This window comes from Nicotiana tomentosiformis, chromosome 1 (genome assembly GCF_000390325.3).
Source record: "Nicotiana tomentosiformis chromosome 1, ASM39032v3, whole genome shotgun sequence".
Taxonomy (NCBI): domain Eukaryota; kingdom Viridiplantae; phylum Streptophyta; class Magnoliopsida; order Solanales; family Solanaceae; genus Nicotiana; species Nicotiana tomentosiformis.
Window position 1 is genome coordinate 69,950,505 of NC_090812.1, and position 23,044 is coordinate 69,973,548.

Consider the following 23,044-nt stretch of genomic DNA (forward strand, 5'->3'; position numbering starts at 1 on the left):
TCATCAAGAACCTTTTCGACTAGCTGTATAGATAGATTTAGCTGAGGGGCGAACACATCTTGATCCAAACACAATAATAACAAACTCAGTGTAATCCCATAAAGTCGGATTTGGGGAGAGTAGAATATACGCAGACCTTATCCCTACCTTGTGAATGTAGAGAAGTTGTTTCTGATAGACCTCTGGCTCAACGTAAACATTTTGATCCAAAATACAGAAAGACAAATGTTTCGTCCAATGTGAAACAAAAGCTAATAAGTCATGGACACCAGCAAATGGAAAATGTTATAACCGCAGAACAAGAAATCAAGAATAATGCTACAGTCACCTCTATGATTCAACAAATCAGAAATAAAATTTACATCGAATGAACTCATCGGATGAAGTTTTATAGCTGAAGTACAAATCAGATATATTTCTCATTCATAACATCAAAATTACCTAACCAGAGATACTAAACAAGTGTTGCCAAATCACATTAACAATTAAAGCCTCTGCAAATGATCTCAACAATGTCCTATTCACGACATGTATGTCTGAAGGCATCTTTCATCCTAACATGTCCTCATCCAGTGTTAGTTTGAGTTCATAACACTTTGCTGAAGTAGATGTTCATGAAGTGTCTTGATGGATTGAAGCCAATTAAAATAACTATAAGCAAGAAACAAATTTTGTCACCTTATTAACCAATATGAACTCAACACAATCATGATTAATAAAAATACTTACAGATGGGTGAAAGGACGATCACAATGCCAATTGGATATAGGAAGAATGTTGTCCTCTCCAAAAAGGGTAATACTGCATAGGAGGAAAATAAGTTCATTACCCACATCGACTAGTTTAACAAACAGAAAGCACCAGCAGACGATCGTGCATTAAGTCTCTAAGTTTCACAAGAGTGTTTTAAGACCATGCTTATTATTTGTGTCAGAGTACCTACTACCTAGAATGAAACACATTATTTAACATTTGACTTCTATATTTATGATTTTATTCTGGAAACAGCTATACCTTGGGGAAGAAAAATTCACAGGTACAACAACATACCCAGTATTATCCCACACCATGGGGTCTGGGGAGGGTAGTGTGTACGCAGACCTTACAACTACCTTGTGAGGATAGAGAGGTTGTTTCCAATAAGACCATCAGCTCAGGAAAGTATAAGCACCACATTAATGAAAATATAGACAAGAAAAGACAGTACCAAAAAGCCATATAAAATCAGAATAAAAACAACAAGATAGTAAAGTAATCAACAATGAAAGAAAACAACGGTTAGTCATAAAAACCTACTACCAACAGAAAGCGAGACTGCGTGCCAATACTACTGTTATGAACACCCTAGACTACCTACTCTACTGCCCTAATCCTCGACCTCCATACCTTCTTATCAAGGGTCATGTCCTCGGTCAGCTGAAGTTGCGCCATAACTTGCCTAATCACCTCTCCCCACCTCTTCTTTGGCCTACATCTGCCTCTCTGTAGGCCCTCCAATGTCAACCTCTCACACCTCCTCACCGGGGCATCTGTGCTCCTCCTCCTCACATGACCAAACCACCTAAGCCGCGCTTCCCACATCTTGTTCTCAATAGGGGTCACACCCACCTTGTCGCGAATAACCTCATTTCTAATCGTATCTAGCCTGGTGTGCCCGCACATCCATCTCAACATTCTCATCTATGCTATCTTCATCTTCTGGACATGAGCGATCTTGACTGGCCAACACTCAGCCCCATACAACATCGTTGGTCTGACCACCACTCTGTAGAACTTACCTTTAAGTTTCGGTGGCACCTTCTTATCACACAAAACACCGAAAGCGAGTCTCCATTTCATCCATCTCGCCCCAATACGATGCGTGACATCTTCATCAATCTCCCCATCCCCCTGAATAATAGACCCAAGGTACTTAAAATTTGTGTACACAGGTAGTCAACAAATTTTAGCCACCGGAAATCTCTGCATAAAGAGTAACCAGAAAGATATGTGCTGTCTTTTCAGTACAAATAAATCTTAAATGCCTTAGCTGATCACCAGTGGAGATACTCCCATAAAACTTAAGACTAGAATATACAACAATCACCTCATGTTGGATTTTCACGAAATTCAAAAAGGAAAATATTCTTAGGGTATGGAATTTATCTTACCATCATAACCTAAAAAGTTGAGGTAATGATAGTAGGAAGCAGCAACCATGAAGAGCAAATTTGACAGCAAAACAGGAATGAAACCATGAGCTACCAAAACAGGGGAGAGAAAATAATGTATAACTGCGACAAAAAGGAAGCCATCAGTCTTCATAAATAAATAAAAAAGAAGGAAACCATCAGCAGCAGTCAAATATACTGTGTCTGAAGATGCACAAACAGCACGTTTCTCTTAACACTGCCCTTACCATACAGCAAAACAAACATAGGGAAGAAAGAGTTGCAGTGGACATCAAAGGCATATAACCTTCATGAGAGACAAGAAAGTGTGTAAGAAAGAAAGCTTTTAAATGAAAATGAAATTTCATTAACCCTAGATGTAGAGTTTCAGAATTCTGCATCAGGAGAAAGAGGTAGGTAGAATTAAATATCGAGTATATGAAGAGTTTGATATGGAAAGGTTCTGAACTTGCCATTCTACCCGTTGTTCCACGGCATGACTGCTTGGAGCTTCCTCTCGAAGATAATTGTTGGTTAGGAACCTGCAAGGAAAATGGTAGCTAAGATTATGCTGGAATACAATCTTTTTATCACCATAAATATTGCAAGCATAATGTCATGATACAACGAAAGATTTATGTTTTCACCATAAACATGGAAAGCTTGAAAGAGAAACAGAGGGAAAGTCTAGATAGCTGTTTCTCTTGCTTGGTTTTTGTTGAGAATGAGGAAAGAACATAAGGAAATCATTTTCTTGATGGCCCCAAAATTCCAATCCAACGAAAAAGAAAGTAGAACAATGTTCCATTTGTTTTTTATTTGCCACCCTAACTAAACAAAGTAAAAGATGATTTCCTTCACTTTCTCGTGTGTTTACTCTTTTTCTATCTTCTTCTCCTTTTTCTTCCATTCCTTCTTTTCATGCATATGTTATAGTCTACAGAATGTTTACATCAGAAATCATGATACAGTGGAAGATTTGGAGTCTAAAGAATGTTAAGAGAGAATGTCCATAAAACTACTCAGGCATCAGTTAATACAGGAACAGAGTGTAGCATAACCCTGCAACAAATTGTTCCAGGTGCTAATAATCATTGATTTTAAATCATCAATTAAAATCCAAGGTAGATATCTAGGTTGTACCTTCCCTATAATTAAGGTTAGCACTCTTTTGCTATGAAATTCATGTTTAGTAAAGCACAGTTAAAGAGAGCACAAGTGGATGTAGTTGTAGTGATAATCAGTTGACTACCAATGTATTCTCTTGATGAAGTTGATCACCTATTTATTTTATATGCTGAATCGTGAGAATTCCCCTGTTTGGAATGCAAGAAGTTTCTGATTCCTTTCTATAATTCCCCTCAGAAATTTGATTGCAAGTTTAACCAACTAACTGAAACACAGATGGAAATTTTATTCATCCATCATTCCACCAAACATGATAGAAAATTGTAAAAATCATGGCAAGACTAATATAAGTCAAAAAGAAAGGGAGCCATGATGAGATTGTATCAAATATTCAAGACTATACTAGCCCTTACCAGCAACATGTTGCCAAAGTAGCTCCAGTGAGTACAAAATGGAAAAGCAATACCGAGATAACTACAAAAACAGCATGTCCTGCACTATGATCATACCTGAAACATATAAAAAAATGAAAAATATGCGGATTGCAACAAGATTCAGCATCAAGAAGAACATAAGCAAAAAAGAATACAAATAAGTCAATATCTAACTGGAGCGTATTTATATAAAAAAAACTAGTGAGCTCAACATTGGCGCATATGGATGATATAGTACAATGTAACTGAAATATTGGGCATCTCCAAACCATAATAAAGACTCTTAATTTCATTCAAACTATGACGTTAGTAAAATATTCTCTTAAGGCAAAGTTTTGCGATTCTCAAGGAAAGTAGTCGCGTTTAGACCAAAATGAGTAGCAGAGTAGGGAACATACGCAACACAGAATGCCAAAGTAGCAACCACCAACAGAAGACTGCATATTACGATAAATGCAGGATCATCACGTGCCCACTGGTTCTTTGTTTCTAAAAGGAAAAGAAAACAATAAACGAAATTTAGATGAACAGTAGAACTGCAATAACAAAAATATTTTACGAGAGAGATCGACAGAACACCAACAGATGACGAGAAAAAGGAACAAGGATAGATGATATTCAAGCTCAAACTTGTGCACTAAACATTAAGTTGCTAAAGATTAATATGGGCACATTTACACGTAACTATTGGTAGAACTGAATAAAAGCGCAAAAATTGCATTGAATAATACACCATAGTTTCTTTTCTTTCCTTTTTTGATAAGGAATAATACACCATAGTTTCTTTTTAACACTCACCAAGTTTTGCTTCAAGGATGTCTCAATATAAATTTTAAACTATGTGCACCAGATCAGAGGTCCAAAAACAAGCACTCCACACCTAACTCTCACCATCCTAATTTATATGACCCCCTTGATCAGCTCAAGGATTTAGAACAGAAAACAGGGTAGTAATTTAAGTTGGAGTTTCTTATAGATATGTTTATAGATGTCATAGCAAGACCAATACAGAGGACAAAGTACAGCTATAGCCTATAATAACCCCTATGTCCCATTTTATCTGATAATGGACACAAAGTTTAGGATATCATTTGACTTGTGTATTTACATAGAGTAATTAAAGAAAAATATTAAATTTAATTTCATGAAAAAATATTACATCAAGATATAAATTTGACTAAAATGAGTTTGAATACTTACTAGAGAAAGCAATAGAGAATAAAATTACTTTCTATAAGTTGTATATGATGAAATTATTGAGGGTAGAAGTGTAGCCCCAATATACCCAGTTCCTAAACTGAACCAACGAATTACCTCAGTCTTCAAGAAATTTATTAAGAATGATACCAGATCTTTCTTCCGACGTCCCAAAATACATATAACTTGGAATGCACGAGTAGTTTAGACTACTGAAAAATTGGAGTACTTGCCATTCTTATCCAAAAAAAAATTCGGTGTAAGGATCTAACTGGGAAAACAAAGAGGAAAGAAAGCCGAATAAATTGAATGTAGGGTGGAACTCGTAATTCCAGACCATGAAAGCAAGGATAGTCTAATAAAAATATAAAAGGTGATACAAGACAGGGGGGGTGACCCCTCCCCCCCCTCCCCACACACACACAAAATGGGCTTCTCCTTCTGAAACCTACGCAACAATGACTATGAAACTTTGGATTGAGCATCACGGGACCAATTCACAAATTCATTTTTCCAATCCAAAAGAATCATTAATGAATGAGATGATAAGGGATAATGGAACAGAAGAAGAAACTTACGCTTGTGGTACTTTGTGTGCTGATATCTGCATCCATTGTCCAATACCACAAACAAAATGCAAATGCAACATCAGTAACTCAGACTCAAATAGAATAATGAGCTGATTTTTGCATCTACTATAGCATATCAAGATCAAATTCAAAAGTTTAGACAAAGATATGAAAAATGGACCAGTACTCTAACATTTTCTTGAATAAGTTTTCCACCCGTTATTTCAATACTTAATCGAGTTGAATTTACATCCATATATGAGTATGTTTGGGATGAAAACAAATCGATATGGTTCACAGGATTTCCAATGTTTATTCATCTGTCATCAAATCAGTATCAGATCTTGTTAACTGATACCCAGAAAGATGATCTAGATCGGATGGTTTAAAACTTACTAGACAATACACAAGATTAATGCAAGTTCATTAACACTAAACATCCTATGAAATATTAGTTGATGCGAGCAGTAATCAAACGGAGCATAGTCCTCAATACACAAAGTACTTACACTACTTTAGGAGAGGTGCATAGGTGAAGCATTTGCCAAAAGGTATATTCAATATCCATTTGTTGCCACTGCGAAGATTAAATGAGAAAAGGAAACAATAAGATTACCTTGGAATAAAAACCAGCTTTGAACATATGATTAAACAGAAATTAACAAACGAGAATATTCCTCGAGTATCTTCTCAAATTTGCCAAATATAACAAAGGAGCACTTATTAGACAATATGGAGTTCCTGATGGAGAGTTACACCACAGATGAGGTTCAAACATATGCGAACTAACCAGATTAAATTAGACAACTGGAAACAGTGGAGTGATTTTGGCGCTACGATTGAGAAAGACATCTCCGCAGAGACCAGCGGATCCAAGACACTGCAAACTGAAACTGGCTACTTTATTATTAATTTGTAGGTTGCCGTTTTGCACATCAAGGAAACATGTAATTGTTTAAGAAGAGGATTCGGGATGCAGTCCGATTCGAATACTATCTCCACCACACCAGATGGACACCCCAGGTCAAGAGTGATCTTTCCCTCAAACTACACAATGAAATACCCACAGACAAGGCAGAGCTAGCCTTGAAGATACGGGTTCGGCTAAACCTAGTAACTTTGGTCTACTCTGTATTTGTCTTAAGAGTTCCGTTAAATATGGACAGACTATCAATTTAGAACTCAATAACATAAAAGGGCTAGAATCCCGAACTCATAAGCTTCAAATCTAGCTCCGCCTCAGCCCACAAATGTGACAAAACCAAAGGGTAGGATCTCCCAGTTCCCCGCTTTGTACTAGCAATGTGGAGGATCAAAAGGACTTTCTTGCATCCTTTAAAGGACTGTGCAAAAAGCAAGTGTGTATTATCAAGTATTTGTCCAAACAACCGCCAGCTTAACTTTTTCAAATTGGAACTGCCTGGATCAACAAACCTTCACCTTCAAGTTTCAACTTTGCTCGCCTCACCTAGACTTTCCTAATTCCCAGTTCTTTTTATAAGAGATTTTCCTAATTCCTAGTAATAGCCTCGGACAGTTGAAGAATAAGAATCAGTTAATTGCTTGAAAAAATGGAAAGATTTACTGAATCCTGCAGCAGAATTAAATGCATCGATTCCAATCTTAATATAGCTTCCATAATGCTAGGCGCCTCACTTTGTTTCCAGCTACCCCTAACTAATCTAATACTGACAATGGCCAAGTGAAACTATATGGACAACAGCGGAGGGCCATTCGAAGGAATGATGGATCTAGGACAAATAGTTATTGCAGACAAACTTCCTGCTGCTCCATCTACAGAACTGTACACAGTGCACAAAGAACCAGGGCGGATGTAGTGTAGGGAGGAAGTGAAGAACATAGAAGATTTTTAAGGGGTTGTTTGGTTCACATACTAGTTGTGTGGGATTATAATATAAGAATCGTTTATCCAATGAATAATAATATTGGAATAGTTTTGTGATGAATAATAATGCACTAAATGTTATGCAGGGTTACCTACTTAAAGGGCGTTTTCATCTTTAGATACGCTTATTTACATATTACTAATACATGTATTCTTATTTCACATTTATCCCGCATAAAATATTACATAAATTCCTTCATAAGTTATGCCGCTATAAAGTTTAATACTGCCAACTAAATGTTGCGTTAGTTATATTAAGATCACTGTATTGCTTATGTGGAATTTTATGCAGGGATTATCTTTACTGATACAACCAACCAAACAGCCCCTAAGGATGTTCTTTTGCTGATCAACCAAGCCAGAACTGGAAAGAATCCTCTTGCGGCACATATGGAGGATTGTTGGTATAAAATTGGAAACCTCATGACGCAAGCTCAAGCATGTTAAAAACGTGACCAACAGAGCGGCAGATTGTCCGGTTAGTCATGTGCACATATGTTAAAAGGCTCACACTAATTTGTCACCTGTTCCCTAAATTTCGTGTTTAACTTAAGGCAGTGGAACTGTAACTCTTCCTACATTTCAGGCCCTTGGACATCTGAAGCACAAAAATAGGTAAATAACATATGCGAACGTGAAACATGCCACTAGTTCCTCAGCAGAACACCATTCTAGTTCATTGGCTTTTTCCACTACCCTCATAAAAGTATTGCATTTGCACAAAACTCCTACGATCACCTAATTATAGTGGAAATGCATTCAAAGCATAAAAGGAGTGCCTCGACTTAAACACTCGTGATCATACAGAGTGATAATCCATTATAATTTCCTAATTTTAACCTGAATTATATAGAGAATTGCGAGGATTTAAAGCCTGCAACCAGAAAGGCGACTAATTTAAACAAAAGAATGACAGGATCAAGATCTGATCTGTACAAGGTAAGCAAAACCACATATCCACGGCACAGTGGAGAGTTGAATGAAAATAGAGAAAGAGAAAAACCTTGATTATTCGGCGAAGATACTGAGGCAATACTGAATTGGGTCGGACATGAGAGCTTGTTCGACCTTTCGAAGTTGTGGGCAGCATCTTTATCTTTTTCCTCTTCTTCTACAATTTCCTGTATGTTCCCTTTTGTTAATTCAATAGGATCAGAGATTCAGATGTCTCTGGATTTTAAGCTCTCTGTCTGGTTAGACACTCCAGTCCGCTCTCTTGCTCTCTCTCTCTCTCTCTCCCCTCTCTTTCTGGTAAGGCAGGTGACTCGCTGACGGGTTCGGGTGAAATAACCCGGCCCAACAAAAAAAGATCCAACTGAAGGCCCGAGGGGCGAGGACTATACCTTCATTAACACTTTTCCTCTTGTTTTTGTTTTTTTTTCAGACATCAACACTTCACAAATTACACTGTTTAGCTCCTTTTCTTTTTCAAATGAAACAAGTCATTGGTAGATTAATGATATAGGGATTGTAATGTATGAATAGTAATGTAAAAATTAATAATACATGAAATGTAATGTAGAAATTTAAATATGTATTTTGTAGCTTTTTATTTAATAATAATTGTTTAATACATGAGAATTTTTTTGATCATTTTAGTTGGTTTAATTCATTTACGACCGCATTCTTGTTTTACATTTTATTATGCATATAATAATACATAAATTTATTACATAATTTATACAAGTATTGCTAATGAGGATAATAAAAATGTTAACCTAACATTATACTAAGGGGCGTATTTAGGGGGTTCATGGGGTCTTGTGAATCCATGCTCCACTCCCTGAATCGTGTATAGTAATGTTATAATTTTTAAGAATATATATGTGTGTGTGTGTGTGTGTGTGTGTGTGTGTATGCACCTAATTTCAAAGTATCATATGATACGATAGTTATTGGATGCACCTCTAGGATGATAGTTAAATCTTATTTTATCTTATCGTTTTTTTTTATTTATTTTTTTTTAATTTGACGCATGAGAGATGGGCATGTCTGGTGTCGTTTCTTGCATATGAATGAAGTAATTTTTTTTCTTTGTTTGTTTGTTAGTTTATTCTTTCAAAATTTTCATGTATAACACATTGAGGAATATATATATATATATATATATATATATATATATATATATATATATATATATATAAAATTAAAGATTGAATTCGCAAAATTTATAATACTAGTCTTAGTGTGCGTGCGTTGCACGTGTATACAACGTCAGTAAACTAAAATTTGTATACAGGAAATATTAATTATGTAAAATAAAAAATAACGTTAAACCGTCACTTAAGTGACAAAAATAAATATAATTACATATATATAGTAATTAAATATTTTTAGAACTTGCAGAGATAAATAGATCAGCTAAGTTAGTTATATATTATTTAATTATAGGTATTTTTATTGTATGATATAATAATATGTTAGTGCATTGTTGAACCTAACCTAATTTCTCTTTAATAAACGTTGTTGTCGGTCCTAATTATTTATTTAATATTGAAACAAAAATAATGACTATTTATCATGTAATCATTTAGATGCGTATTATTTACAATAATAATAAATTACCAAGTAAAATATTTAATCAAATAAACTATGAAAAAGTTTCTTAAGCTATCGGCGCATTTAAATATAATCAACGATTTAAAATTGTAAAAGGAACAAAAAAAATCAAAAGAGTAAATTTATAGAAAATGAAAAATATAAATGAAGAACATAATGACTTCAATGAGCTATATATAGGCAAACTTATGAACATATAAACATATAACACAAATATTATTAGCAAAAATTCGAGAAGGAAATATCCATAGAAAACAAAAATCAAATAGTTAATTTCTAACATTAGTTTGAATAGTAGAAATAGATTTATAGCTAGGATCAATGGCGGATCTACTTGGTTCTTTGTGGGTGCTCAAGCACTCATTACCTTTGACAAGATTTGATAAATTTGCATAGGCAATTATAAAAATAGTTAGATAAATATTGAGGGAGCACCTGTAACTAAACTCATTTTTTCTCTTCTTTTAGAATTTTTATCGGTGAGCACCTACGACTTTAAAATCTTGGATCCACCACTGGCTAGGAGCACACAATGTAGTTCGACTTCATTAGGTCATGCACTAAAATTAGTGCACTACAATTGATCGTAAGTGGTAATTAGTAAGATCATAATAAAGAGAAAAAGAATGATCCGAACTTTCTTCATTGTCAAATACAATCGTCATGCGTAATGCATACAGTACAAAAGTGCACTTAAAAGACTAATTTGCGCTCTAGCCTAACTTGCCATAACTATTGCACAAACAAACAAATATTACAAATAACAAAAGAAGCATCAACTTTAGATAATCTTAACATGTCGAATAACCTGTGGAAATCGCCAAGTATTGGATTAATGAACTTGACAATTATCGTGTAAGAAATTATAATCCTATACAAGAAAGAAAAGACTGTGTTTTAGGAAAAAGAATAAATTTATTCTGTAGAAGGGCTAGAAAAAATAAATTGCACTATTATTATTATTATAATAATAAAAGAGAAACCACATTATAATAAAGCAAAAAAATCTCAGCACTTTAAATGAATATAAAGGCATACCTTATCGGCTAACACTTTAGATTGCCAATAAAAGCAAGAAGAGCATTAGCAAGAACTTTAGCAAAGAGTTTATGCGGAGTTCTAAATTGAAAGTCAAAATTATTGTTGGATATTAATTCATGAAAATATACTACATAGAATAAAGCAAAAAATAAAAAGCTAAACCTAAATCAAATCAAAACAACCTATGAAACAAATTTACAACCATAAGTTTTTCTAGAACTATATAGGAGATTATGTAGACGTTTTCAATTCTCCAAATTTACTTGGAAATATGCTTACATAGTGATTTATTCAAGTCTCCATATTTGGAAAGAAATCAAAGGGAATAAGGACTTTCTTTTAATAAATATGTGCGTAATTATTAGGTGAGATATTATAAAAATAATTAAGTAATAATTTGAGGAAAATAGTAAATGATAATTTTGTCTATTGTGATATCTTTTAATGAAGGATAAAAAATTCAATCAACATTCCGTTAAGTGATTTCGTGCTTTTAATATAATAAGTTTAAATATAGAGAGACCGATAGATTTACCTCGTTGTAATAGTGCATCTATCTTTGCAAAATCATAGATTCACGCCTGCAATATACTGTTAATGTTGAATTTTACGCAAGTATCAAAATGTTAACCAAACATGACATTAATAAATACTAATGCCGAATTTTAAAACAAGAGGAACTCAGGGTCAAAAGTGTACCATATCTAAAAACTTTAGCTGCCAAGTAGCATTTCAGATAACCACAGGGGCACGTTGCCCTAAAAGATTCATCGTCTTCCAGGCAATCAAATTCGGTGGCGAAGCCCCGGTGCTCCTCCTAGGGAAAGGTTCTCTCAGTCGCAACAGTTAACAATATATTATTCCATACCTTATTATTCTGCCGCCAGTGGGAGAGTTTAAATATCTTATTTGATTTGCGAAGATGTCATCATCTGGTCGATCTGCGGCCGTGGCGGCCGGCGATTTACAGTTGGTTCCTGCGTCGGAGAGGCAGGTGGCTGCCCTACCTCCTCGCCCTCCATCGTCTTCGTCCACCGCTCTTGTAGAATATACGCCACCTGCGGCTAATCCTGAAGAGGAGGATCTCGAGATCAAGCTCCGTCGTATACTTGAATGTGTGCCTGTGCGGGTTAGCAATACATCTGGTAGTTCTGCTGGTTCTGGCTCTGGTGACTTTCATCAGGTATCGCTACACTATTCTGGTTCGTTGTTGAGCCCTAGTTTGCTCTGGGTTTTTTTCTTTGTGGTTAACTCTGTATGTTGCTATTCCGAGCGTTTGATTATTTCCTGCTCTATTCTGATATATAATCGTGGTATCGTGCTTTGAAGTTAGAATTCATTCTGGTTAACGGCTGCTGAACAGGAAATTACTTGCGTTTAGAGATTCTGTGTGTGGACTGTGGTAAATTGAGAGCACCAGAAGTAGTTGTTAATTTAAGGTTTTGAGAATGATGTAATTCTTGTAGTAAACATTGAAACAGATAAATAGTAGGACTTTGTTGTGCTGCAGCCTGCAAGATGTATAAAGTTCGATTGAATGTGTTCAAAATTGATGATTTGCTTAAGTCTAACCAGAAATTTGCAAGGCTGCACCTGTCTATTGAAAAGCATAATAAGGTAAACATATCATGCAGTTGCTGGTTTGACTCTTGGATTGAGTTGCTACTAGTGAAATGACTTTCTGGCGAGACTCAACATATACACTATTTACTGATTCACTTATTTTGCTGAAGTTCATGTCATACAATGTGATTGAGTTAATAACCTATGTGTCCCTAATTCTTCTCACAAAGAAGAAACTCAGCATCTTATTAAGAACCTTTTTCCTTCTGTTGTTCTTTTTTTAGGATCTATAAAGATATAATTTTGTTGATGACACATTCTTCCTTTTCCTTCTGTTTACTGCATTATCACTAGATGAATTATAAGTTACGTGAAGAGGTCTGTTCCTTATGTTTTCAACTTGAACAGAAATTCGTCTTACAATGTTCTGGTGATGCTATCGAATCCAATGATAGGGCTCCTTGTCGTGGTGGCTAGGCAAATTCAGATGAAAAGTGAGATCACTTTCAGATAGCATGATGGAGCTTATGTCCTACCTAGAGAGCCTAGGTTCTCTTTATAATCCATCAGTCTGCGTGTTTTGGGGTAATCTCATGGAGGAAACAGCCAAAAGTAGTTATTGTGTTCACTACTCCGACATACCCCTTCTACCCTTACTTTCCTACTAATTAGGAAGAAAGAGGCACTTGGTCTTGGCCTGACCTGCAAGATTCGCAACTCCAAATTCCAGCATCACTTTTTCTGCCTTATCGATATTTTAGTGGCACTTTGCGGTCCAACTGTGGTTTGAAATGATGTCTTCTGGCTGCTTTTACTGTTGTATCATCAACTGACTTTTCTTGCTCTCAGTATCTACTTGGTTATAATTCATGTCGAGCTTAGTTTTCAACCGTAGGTCTTTGGCAGGCAATATAGTTAGTTTCTTGAGCAAAGCTTCCAACTCCAAGGAACCTGTTTGCAGATTGTGAGTGTTCAAATAATAAAGCAATAGCTGAAGTAGTAGGGTGGGGATGAGAGTAATTTATTTCTAGAGAATTCCATGAGAGAGAAAGAGATTACAAGGCCAGTACTTAAAAGGGCGGAAAAGCCATCTCTTGTGTATAGTTTGCTTTGTGAAGAAAGGGAATGTAGTTAAGATAGCACTCTAGGTGGCCATGGAGTGAGAATGCATGTTCTATTTTGAAGAAGAAAATAGAAGTGCTTGTTGTTTATCGAAGAAGGCCTACGTTTTTATTGTATTGCGTTTGTAAAATGTCAAAGGATGAGACATGTCCTCAAGAGCTCTAGAAGTGAGATAAATTTCAGTGAAGATTCGGGGTAAAGTGCACTTGGAAACTTGAAAGAAATAATATATCAGATGCAGGCAAATAGGTAGGTAAGAAATAGCTCCCAAATTGCTAAAGGTTCAGTATCTTATTTATTTTAGTGTTAACATTTTGAAAGATTGAAGCAGTATCCACTCTCAAAAGAATATTGAAAAAGTTATAAGAGTTATGGAGGTCGGATGATTCATTCCATAAAAGCTGCAAGTGATTACAGTGGTTTTTAGTGGTCAAAATTGGAAGTAGATATGTGTAAATGATTGCACTAACCTAATCCTTCCCTGAAATTAGGAGAAGAAATGTGCTTTAGAGTGTAGAGAAAGATTTGTCATTCTGCTCAGGCAATTTCGTTTTATTATCTTGTTTTCGTGGACTCTACTGACTCTGAAATCTGCTATTCTGACCCTTGATAAAAAATTCTTGTAGTTTTGTCGTATTTACTTCTAGTAAGCTCAAGTGGGTTTTCCTTAAGTTTTTTCCCTTTTTCTTCCTGAAAAGATTGGTACACAATCCTGTAACTAAATGCAAGCAAATCAAAGATGATTGTGTCTTTCTAGTTGCCTCAAGCCTAACCTGAACGAGTTAGTTGTGAAATGTGATCGGAGTGTTTGAACTGAACGATAACTCTGCCTGTTTTTTCTTGTCTGGTTGAAGATTTCACTATTTGTAAAACGTCTAGTGTCTGCTAAGTTTGACAATTTGTTATCTTGAAAACAATTGTGTGCTGGAATATTTGCTGATGTTAAGATTATAGTTATGTATATATATTGTAGGCAAAATACAATTTTACATTTGCGTTTAGATGTTCGTGGGGTGCAAATAGTACATCTTAAGCAGTATGAGTATTAGAGTATACTCGTCGACCTGGAGCTTGTCTTGGTTTATTTCCTCTCATTACTTCCATAATATGATATATGTTGACTTTAGTGACTCATATTGTTGCTTTGAGTTCAAATGTGCTTGAGTAGTATTCGAGTCGCGTTTATATGTGCATATATGTCTTCTTATCTGACTGCATGCCGAATCAATCAATGGTGAGAAGAAACTGGATAGTATTTCATCAGCTACCTAAATCTGGAAATTTGAAGTGATGCCTAAAAGAAGCTACGTTGAGCTATGCCAAAAACTAAAATGAACTCGTTATTTAAGTTACGGCCTACTTGAAATTAAAACTGATTTCGCCCTGCCCCGTTTGGTGTCTTTCCATAAATGGTCAAGCTTACCATGATATGGTCCATGGCAAATACATACGTATAGATGATGTTCTTCCTTTTTCTCGGTCAAGCTTTCTATTGGAGGCATAATCTAGGATGTTTAGCCTGTATTTGTTCATATGTCAGAGTTATGGTTGACAAAAGCTATTGAAATTTGTTATTCTTGATAGGTGTTTTCCTGCATTTTGATATCTGAACATGCATTTTGGTTATTCAACATTGTAATTGCAATCTGTTGAATGATGTGTAAGAAGTGATTTACTGCGATGGGGTCATATCTGGTTTTAAAGAATACGTTGACAGTGTCAAGTGGCAGAAATAACATTTCCTGGGGATTTTTGGCTGCAGTATCGGCAGATGAGACGGAGAGAACAAGACCGGCTTGCAAGGATGGATGCAGATTACCAAAAAAGGAAAGAAGTTGCTGAATTCAACTTGAGAAGAGAAGAAAAATTAAAAGCTGCGGAAGAGCGGACAGCGAAGAAACGTGCGAAGCGGCAGAAGAAAAAGCAGAGGAAGAAAGAGAAGAAGAGTAATTCTAGTGCAGGTGGAGAAGAAAACCGCAGGGAAGAGTCGTCTGATGATGACGATTCTGACAACAGCTAAGAAGGGAGAGGTGGTTGACTTCAAATTTAGCGGGCACTGCCTAGATGCTTTGATCGGGAGCTTACATGAGCTATATAGTTCGAAAACTTGTGATCATGTAACATAATTTGTGAACAATTTTTCAACATCCAATATGTAATACTCCTGTATTTTGTCTTTGTTTCATTTAGTTGAAAAAAACTATCATCTAGAATCTGGGGGGCTTAAAACGTTGATTCGTGAAATCTAGATGGTCCATGGACGGGCAATCTTGGCTGCTAAGGCTATGGTACCGTTGTCAATATAGTAAGGCGTCGTCCAGCTAGTTGTTATATAGTCTTTGGGAGGCCCCCACCCTATCTTTTAATGGAGTTTACATTTGAATCATTGAACCACACCACTAGCAGTTGGTGGGCGTCACCAATAGTTGTCATTCTCTTTTGCGTACAATTCAAGAAATTGACACATATTTTTCTTTAAGTGAAATAGTCAACGACTCTCAAGCATTCAATTAATGCAACTTAGATCACAATTCACAGTTGGTGATATGTTCCCGTTAAAAAACAGTGTTGACATAAATACGACCAGGTTAGGCTTGATAACTTTTGGAGAGAAAATTTTGATATACACAATGCAATATGTCTATTTTTTTTTATTTTTTACAGTGGATTAATAATCACCCGGCTAAATTTTGACTTGTGAGTTGTATCATATCATAATGCCAATTTGCTTATTAGTCACACGATAGGGATTGTACAGGTTATAATTTCCCCGACTAGACCATTTATCTAATTGGGATGTGAATTGTGATTAATCTCTATTGTGCATTTGATGATGTGCCTTACTGGCGTGCAATTACTTAGTAATGTAATACTCCCTCCGGTCCATAATAAGTGACCAATTTACCTTTTTATTTTGGTCCAAAATAAGTGTCCATTTATATAACCAAGAAAAAATTCAATTTGTTTTTTCAAAGTTACCTTTATGTTAGTAATCCTAAAAAATCTTTTACTACTCACATTAACTATGCTGCAACATTTAATTAAGAGTAGTTTAGTCACACTGATTATTTTTGTCTAGAATTTAGTGTTTCCTTAATGGGTGGTAAATCTGTCACTGTGGATGGTTGAGAGAACAATTTAATTTGATCTTAAATTTGACCCGTTATTCTTAGACATTATCATTATCAAGTAAAAAGTCCAAAAAAAAGAAAAGTAAAGTAAAAGCCTTTACCCTTTAGCATAACGTCCTTTTGATATTTTTTTTTCTTCATCCTTTTGCTTAATTATGTTATTGTTTAATTCACTAGCACGACTCAGGCGTATTTGAAAGTTGAAACTGATTTACCATAGCCTGACCGCAAAATTACCGTCATCGCCCTTTCAGATTCTCCCTCCGTCCCTGCGGTTTTCATTCTTCGGTTGCAGAAGTAGACAGAAACCCTAATCGCCATGGGAGATAATCGTCAGTCTTTTGTCCATCATGCTCTTGGTGGTGGTCCAGGTCTCTTTCCCATCTACGCCTGCGTATTACCTTCTTCATATTCTTGCCTCTGTATATAATTATGCATCCAATGCCCAATTCATGCATTTTCATAAATTCAGATTTGACATTGACCTTATTGCATTTATTAATTACCGCATCAATTCACTGTGGATTGTGAAGTACCACTTGATCACGAGTATAAACATCTACTTTTTTCTAGAAAATAGATATTGTTTAATAAATAAATAAATTGTTGAAGTGCTTAAATTGTGATTGCAGTGGCGGATGTGTTGTTGTGGAGGAGATGGTGTGGTAGTGTTACTCTGCTTGTCAGTTCCACTGCGCTTTGGATTCTATTTGAGAGAGCTGGATATAATGTTCTTTCCTTTATTGCTAATGTCCTGTTGCTTCTAGTTGTGATTCTCTTCTTCTGGGCTAAATCTGCTTCACTTCTTAACAGGTAATGAATTATAACTCAATTCGACTTTTTTGAAATACTCAGTTTCTGATTGCTCTGTGACTAAGATTGGTGGATCATCTATTTTGTCTATGAGTATTTGAAAATTAAAGCCTTGATCTGCTTGGTTGTTGCATTTCTTCTGCCTTTTCAACTGGAGCATGCATTCCGATTGTGATTTTTGATCGCGTGGAGCAATTTGATGTTCTTTTTATGGTTATGATGTAGTAAGACTTGCTATGGCTTAATGATTCAATTAATGTTTCTACAATTCCAGGCCTCTACCTCCTATCCCTGATATGGAGGTTCATGAGGAATCTGTGGTAAAAGCTGCTGATATGGTGCGTGTTTGGATCAATCATGTATTGATGATTGCGCATGATATTGCTATTGGTGGGAACTTAAAACTTTTTGTTAAGGTCTGCTTTTATGGAAACCTTTCCATTTCATGCATCATGTTTTGTTCGCCTTTATCATGCGTCATGTTATGTTCACGTTTACATCTTATTACATGGATTGATTTATCAGGTTGCTGTTGGCTTGTGGCTGATATCTTATGTTGGTAGTTTTTGCAACTTCCTCACTTTCATATACATGGGTGAGTAGTAGCGTCTTGTCAGGACGATATAAGTTGTTGTTGAGGATTTATTGTTGACTGGATTGTGTATCTTGCCTTCAGGAATTCTTTTTAGCTTATCAGTGCCGCTGTTGTATGACAAGTACCAAGATCAAATTGATGACAAGCTTATTATAGCACAAAAGGTCATTCAGACACAGTACAGGAAAATTGATGATAACATCCTGAGAAAGATTTCAAGGCCTTTAAACAAGGAAAAGAAGACTCAATAAACTGTAACTTCTCACCTCACCCTTTCTCTTGCTCTCTCTTTCTATAAGATACAAAGATATACATGCACTTTTTTGTTTCTTGTGAAAATGACGATAGACTTAAACATTTGCTTATTTAAGTATCCTGTGTTGTGCTGCTCTACATTGTGCCTTTTCTTGAAAGCAAAATACATTTGTGCTGCTATAAGCTCTTGATATGCTAATACAAGGGGGCACTAATAGGAGCTATTTTACTTGCTGATTCTGACTTGTTTTGGGATGAATTTTCATATTTCTTCTGGTATAATTACAAGAGCAAGGCTCTTGAGGTACCTGAAGACTTTAACCGTGCAGCTATACCCCTTATCTATGATTTTCCTTGTTCAAATCCTTTCCTTTTATGGGCACGTTGATAGCCTGCTGATCATTCAAGACAAACTTTATAGCAAAAGAATTTATTTGTGCTCCAGATGCCTTAATTTTGTGAGAAATTTGGAAACGTAGAAAAATCATAGAACAAGTAAAAAGTGGTGAGAGTCCACGTAAAAGCAGATACTGAAAATTTGTCTAATTTTATCTTTACGCTTTTCAACCATGTAATTTTCCTCTGCTCTCGGATATCCCTCTTTGCCTTTTAAAAAACTACATTAAAGTCATGCATAATCTGCTTTGACCAGAGAAGTGACTCTAATTCCCTTAAGGACCGCCAATTAGGTGTTCTCTAATACTAGAGGTTCTCTACAACCATATCAATAAATAAATATGTGTGTCATCTTAATGCCAAGAATAAGTTATCCATATTTCTTTTTACCTTCTACTAGTCTTCGGATACGTGCATCGCACGTGTACTTTAGCTCCAATGAGTAACTTGCTTCTAAAAGTCACATAAATATTATTAAAAATTGTGTTTGACTTATAAATCAAAAATATAATTAAATAAATTGGAATTGAATCTTTTGATTAGTTAGTGCACGAAAGAGGTTGCATCCTGTTTTATAATTTCTAAAAGATGATAAAACTTGTAAGTCAAGGGAAAGTTAGAAAACTATTTGTAATCTAAAGATTGGCTAAATAGTTATATTAAATAAAAAAGAACCATAATTTCTCATACCCTACAGTTTTGCAAGTAACAAAGTTCAACAAAATTAGAAAACATATATATAATCAATTTTTTTTTTTTTTACTCATATAAATAAATTTTTTGTTTGAATTGTGTGTCTAATTATTACTTACTCTGTACTGCAGTTGAATGTATTCGGCTAAAAGAATCATTTGAACTCCAGGTTTTATCGTAAATTATTATTTTTACTATAACAATATTTTGAAGTGAGCCAATGCCAATCATTGGAAAGCTAACCTCAAAGTTCAAGTTCTTTTATTTCTACTCAAACTTAACGCTACTTCTTTTATTATAAAATATTAAGAATTTTTAAATGGAAATTTTGTTTTCACTTTGATATATTCTAAAATAAATAACAAACATGAAATCTATCATAATTTTACATCTTTTGTTGAAGGCTTAAAATATTTAAATTTGATTGGGATAACTCAAAGTTCAAAACTTCCTATTGCAATGCAAATTCAGTATTACATTACTTGTTATTACTATGAGTTTATTCATAATTTTCAACTGGAGTACATAAAAAATAGCTTCCCTATATAAAGAAATGATGTCAAAATCCCATAACAATAAAAGTGATTATTTTGTAGTTAAATTCAAAGTCTTAATTTTTTTAATAAATATTTTTTTCAATAAAATTTTAAAATAATTGTAATATCTGACCCAACTCCTACTTATAACCAAACATCGAAAATGGAATACTCGTAATACTAAAAAATAGTTAAGATAATAATGTATGATGGATAACAATTACGATAAACAATGTATGATGAGCAACATTGTATTTTTTAAAATTATTTTTGTTGTTTTAAATGTGAAGTTGTCATTATAATTCAAAATTTTAAGCAAAAAGAAATATTAGAATTCAAAATATTTTCTGCAAATATCATTTCGTCCTTTTATTTATGAATTAATTAACAGCTTAATTTTTTTGACCCATCTTTTTTTTTTTCATTTCGTTGTCTTCTCATCTTTCCTTTCATTTATCTGTTCTGATTTCTTCTTATTACTCTTTCAAAGGAAATATCAGTTTGCCTCATGTCCAATTTCAAAGTGAAAATTCCAAGTATTAACTCTGTATACATTAGTTCATTAAGGAAGGAAATTAGATTTATTATACATGATTCAAATAAGGACTTTTATCTGTATAAATATAATCTTACTCTAATTTTATTCCTAAATATTAGGACTTTCTATATAATTCTAATAAGGCAAGAATTAATAATCATAATTTTATTTGATTTCAAAGTCCTAAATATTACAAAATTATTGAACTACTATTTCGTCCAATGCGAAATCTATTTTTAAAGGGCGAACAACATTTCGTTAAGGGCGTTCATGCTTTTAATATAGTATAGATATATGTGATTCATCTTCTAAATATTCTAATCTTTTGGCATAAAAGCTTCCTTAAATATTATTGACAAATGTCACAAATCAATTCACCCTCTTAAATTACTCAAAATTTTATTTCTTCCCATATGTTCAAGTCTTTGTGGACAGAATTACTCAGTATCTGTGTCGGTAGGAGGTAGCAGGTACCTCATAGACTTAGTCAAGGTGCGCACAAGCTGGCTCAGACATCACATTACTCAAGAGTTTAAACGAGCTGGTCATAATGGATTTAATTGGATGCACAAATTTGGAAATTTTAAGAGCATTTAGATTACATAATAATTGCTGATCTAAAATTCTGGGTTTGGATTCCAAGGGATACCTTTGGGGTTGAAACTGTGCAATTAGATTTGATTTTTACTTTTAAAGTGAGATTCTTATTTCCTGTCCTGGTTTTGGTTTGGAGGTATGATTCACATAAACCAGATAGACAAGTAAGTTCTTCAAATATTGCTATACGCTTTGCAGATGTGGAGATTCATCCCCTTGCTGTTGTTCAAACAACATGCAAGGTAGCTTGTGGATAGGATATCTGTCTGTCCTTAGAAATATTTCCTTTATATTAAAATAAGACGAATACATTACAACCAAACTTATCTAAACATGAGACAGCCTTTCATCTTCGGAAGTATAATACCTTTGACTCCTTTCTGCCAAGTTCCGAGTTGAGTATATTGACATTATTTGTTCTGTGTTCACAAAAAAAAAATTACAACTGTTTCAATCATTTTCATTTTTGAAGATTGAAATTGTTTCTTTGAGGTTAGTGGGCATGTAAATTAGCAAAGTGGAGCACAGTATACATGTACCCCACTGACGGCTATGAATTTCAAACAGTTATGAATCACCATTAATCACCGGAACTACAGCTATGAATTTCAAACAGTTACTATGAACAGTGATTTCACTGATTTGTTTAGCATACAGAGATGTCCTAATTCCAGCTCAAATGTGTACAGTTCCAAGCAGCTACATTTTTTATTTTTTATTGGAGAAGGTAAGTTCCAAGCAGCTACATACACCATGAGTCCATGACAGTTGGCTTACTTTTTTCAAGTGAAAAGATCTTCAAAGGATCTTTGGACCGCAGTGTATCCCTGGTTTGCTTTACAGTTCAACAGGGTATACCCTCTAAAATCCCTAGCTTAGAATATCTTACGAGACATCCCAACGCAATGTGCATTATTCAACATTTTTTTCTGCTTCATTTCCGACATTAAAGACAAACAATGGCTGGCATTACCTTGATGAGGCAGGATAAAGTAGGGATCTGTGACCCATCTAGAATTAATGGCGAGAAGCTAGTCAGTGTAGATCATTAGAAGCTATATATGTTTCTTTGCCTCCATCTTCACCTGTCAATCTTTTGCTAACCGTAATTTGTTCTCTCTGTTCCTTTTCTTTATTTGCTCAGCTGGTTTTACTTCTATTTCAACTTTGTTTCTCTTTGAATGGATCAAAGCAGACAGCTTAGATGCATTACTCCATGTTCATGAGTGAAGTATCATTCTCAGAATTTTCTGAAATCTGTTTTATTCATTTGTAGGTTCTCTAACATGGACCTGTGGGACTGGATCATCCAATATTGATAGTATGAAGCTCAATTTCCTTGCAATGCAGTGTTATAAAGAAAGCTCAACTTACTAGTTTTTGCTTATTTTTTGTGAATGATTCTTGATTATCTTGGTTAGTGGAAGTGTCTGTTGCAGATGGAGTACTGGTTTACATGATTGGAAACAGAAATAGTGATATGGTCATTTTGATTGGTAATCCACTGGCATTTAATTGGAGCTTGTGCATACTCTGGAAATTATTTTGCTATGGATTTAGAATCTTTATGGTCCTTGTTGCTTACTAATTGTACTATTTTCTAGTATATATTTTGAGCCCTCAGAAACTGAGATTCATTTCTTTTTCTTCTTTCTTCCTTTTGGAGCTGTCCTCATGCGAACATTGTGCCTTTGGAAAAAGAATTTCCTTTGTCTGGGGTGGTGATGGGGACTACTCTATGATTGGTGATGTGAATGTTTTTGGGGATGTTGCAGTTTAATCAATTTGCAGAATTTTGTTCTTCGCATATTTTTAAAAAGT

At 34.8% G+C, this 23,044-nt stretch overlaps 3 protein-coding genes across 3 annotated transcripts; 2 read left to right on the top strand and 1 right to left on the bottom strand.

Moving 5' to 3' along the window:
• Positions 1 to 306: 306 nt before the first annotated feature.
• LOC104119463 (uncharacterized) lies at positions 307 to 8,642 on the bottom strand. Its single transcript, XM_009630980.4, has 10 exons — positions 8,388 to 8,642; positions 5,988 to 6,055; positions 5,488 to 5,513; positions 4,111 to 4,201; positions 3,692 to 3,787; positions 2,624 to 2,692; positions 2,399 to 2,457; positions 2,151 to 2,273; positions 730 to 801; positions 307 to 651 (listed from the first exon to the last, which is right to left on the bottom strand). Exons 1-10 carry the CDS (start codon positions 8,472 to 8,474, stop codon positions 587 to 589), a joined length of 756 nt encoding a protein of 251 aa, XP_009629275.1. The 5' UTR covers positions 8,475 to 8,642; the 3' UTR covers positions 307 to 586.
• A 2,999-nt stretch (positions 8,643 to 11,641) lies between these two features.
• On the top strand, positions 11,642 to 15,882 carry LOC104119464 (uncharacterized). The gene is made up of 2 exons (XM_009630981.4): positions 11,642 to 12,167; positions 15,432 to 15,882. The coding sequence occupies exons 1-2, from the start codon at positions 11,907 to 11,909 to the stop codon at positions 15,687 to 15,689; spliced, it is 519 nt and encodes a 172-aa protein (XP_009629276.1). The 5' UTR covers positions 11,642 to 11,906; the 3' UTR covers positions 15,690 to 15,882.
• Positions 15,883 to 16,862: 980 nt separating this feature from the next.
• LOC104119465 (reticulon-like protein B11) lies at positions 16,863 to 22,796 on the top strand. Its single transcript, XM_009630982.4, has 6 exons — positions 16,863 to 17,171; positions 17,433 to 17,613; positions 17,888 to 18,029; positions 18,139 to 18,208; positions 18,290 to 18,462; positions 22,500 to 22,796. Exons 1-5 carry the CDS (start codon positions 17,120 to 17,122, stop codon positions 18,457 to 18,459), a joined length of 615 nt encoding a protein of 204 aa, XP_009629277.1. The 5' UTR covers positions 16,863 to 17,119; the 3' UTR covers positions 18,460 to 18,462; positions 22,500 to 22,796.
• Positions 22,797 to 23,044: the final 248 nt, after the last annotated feature.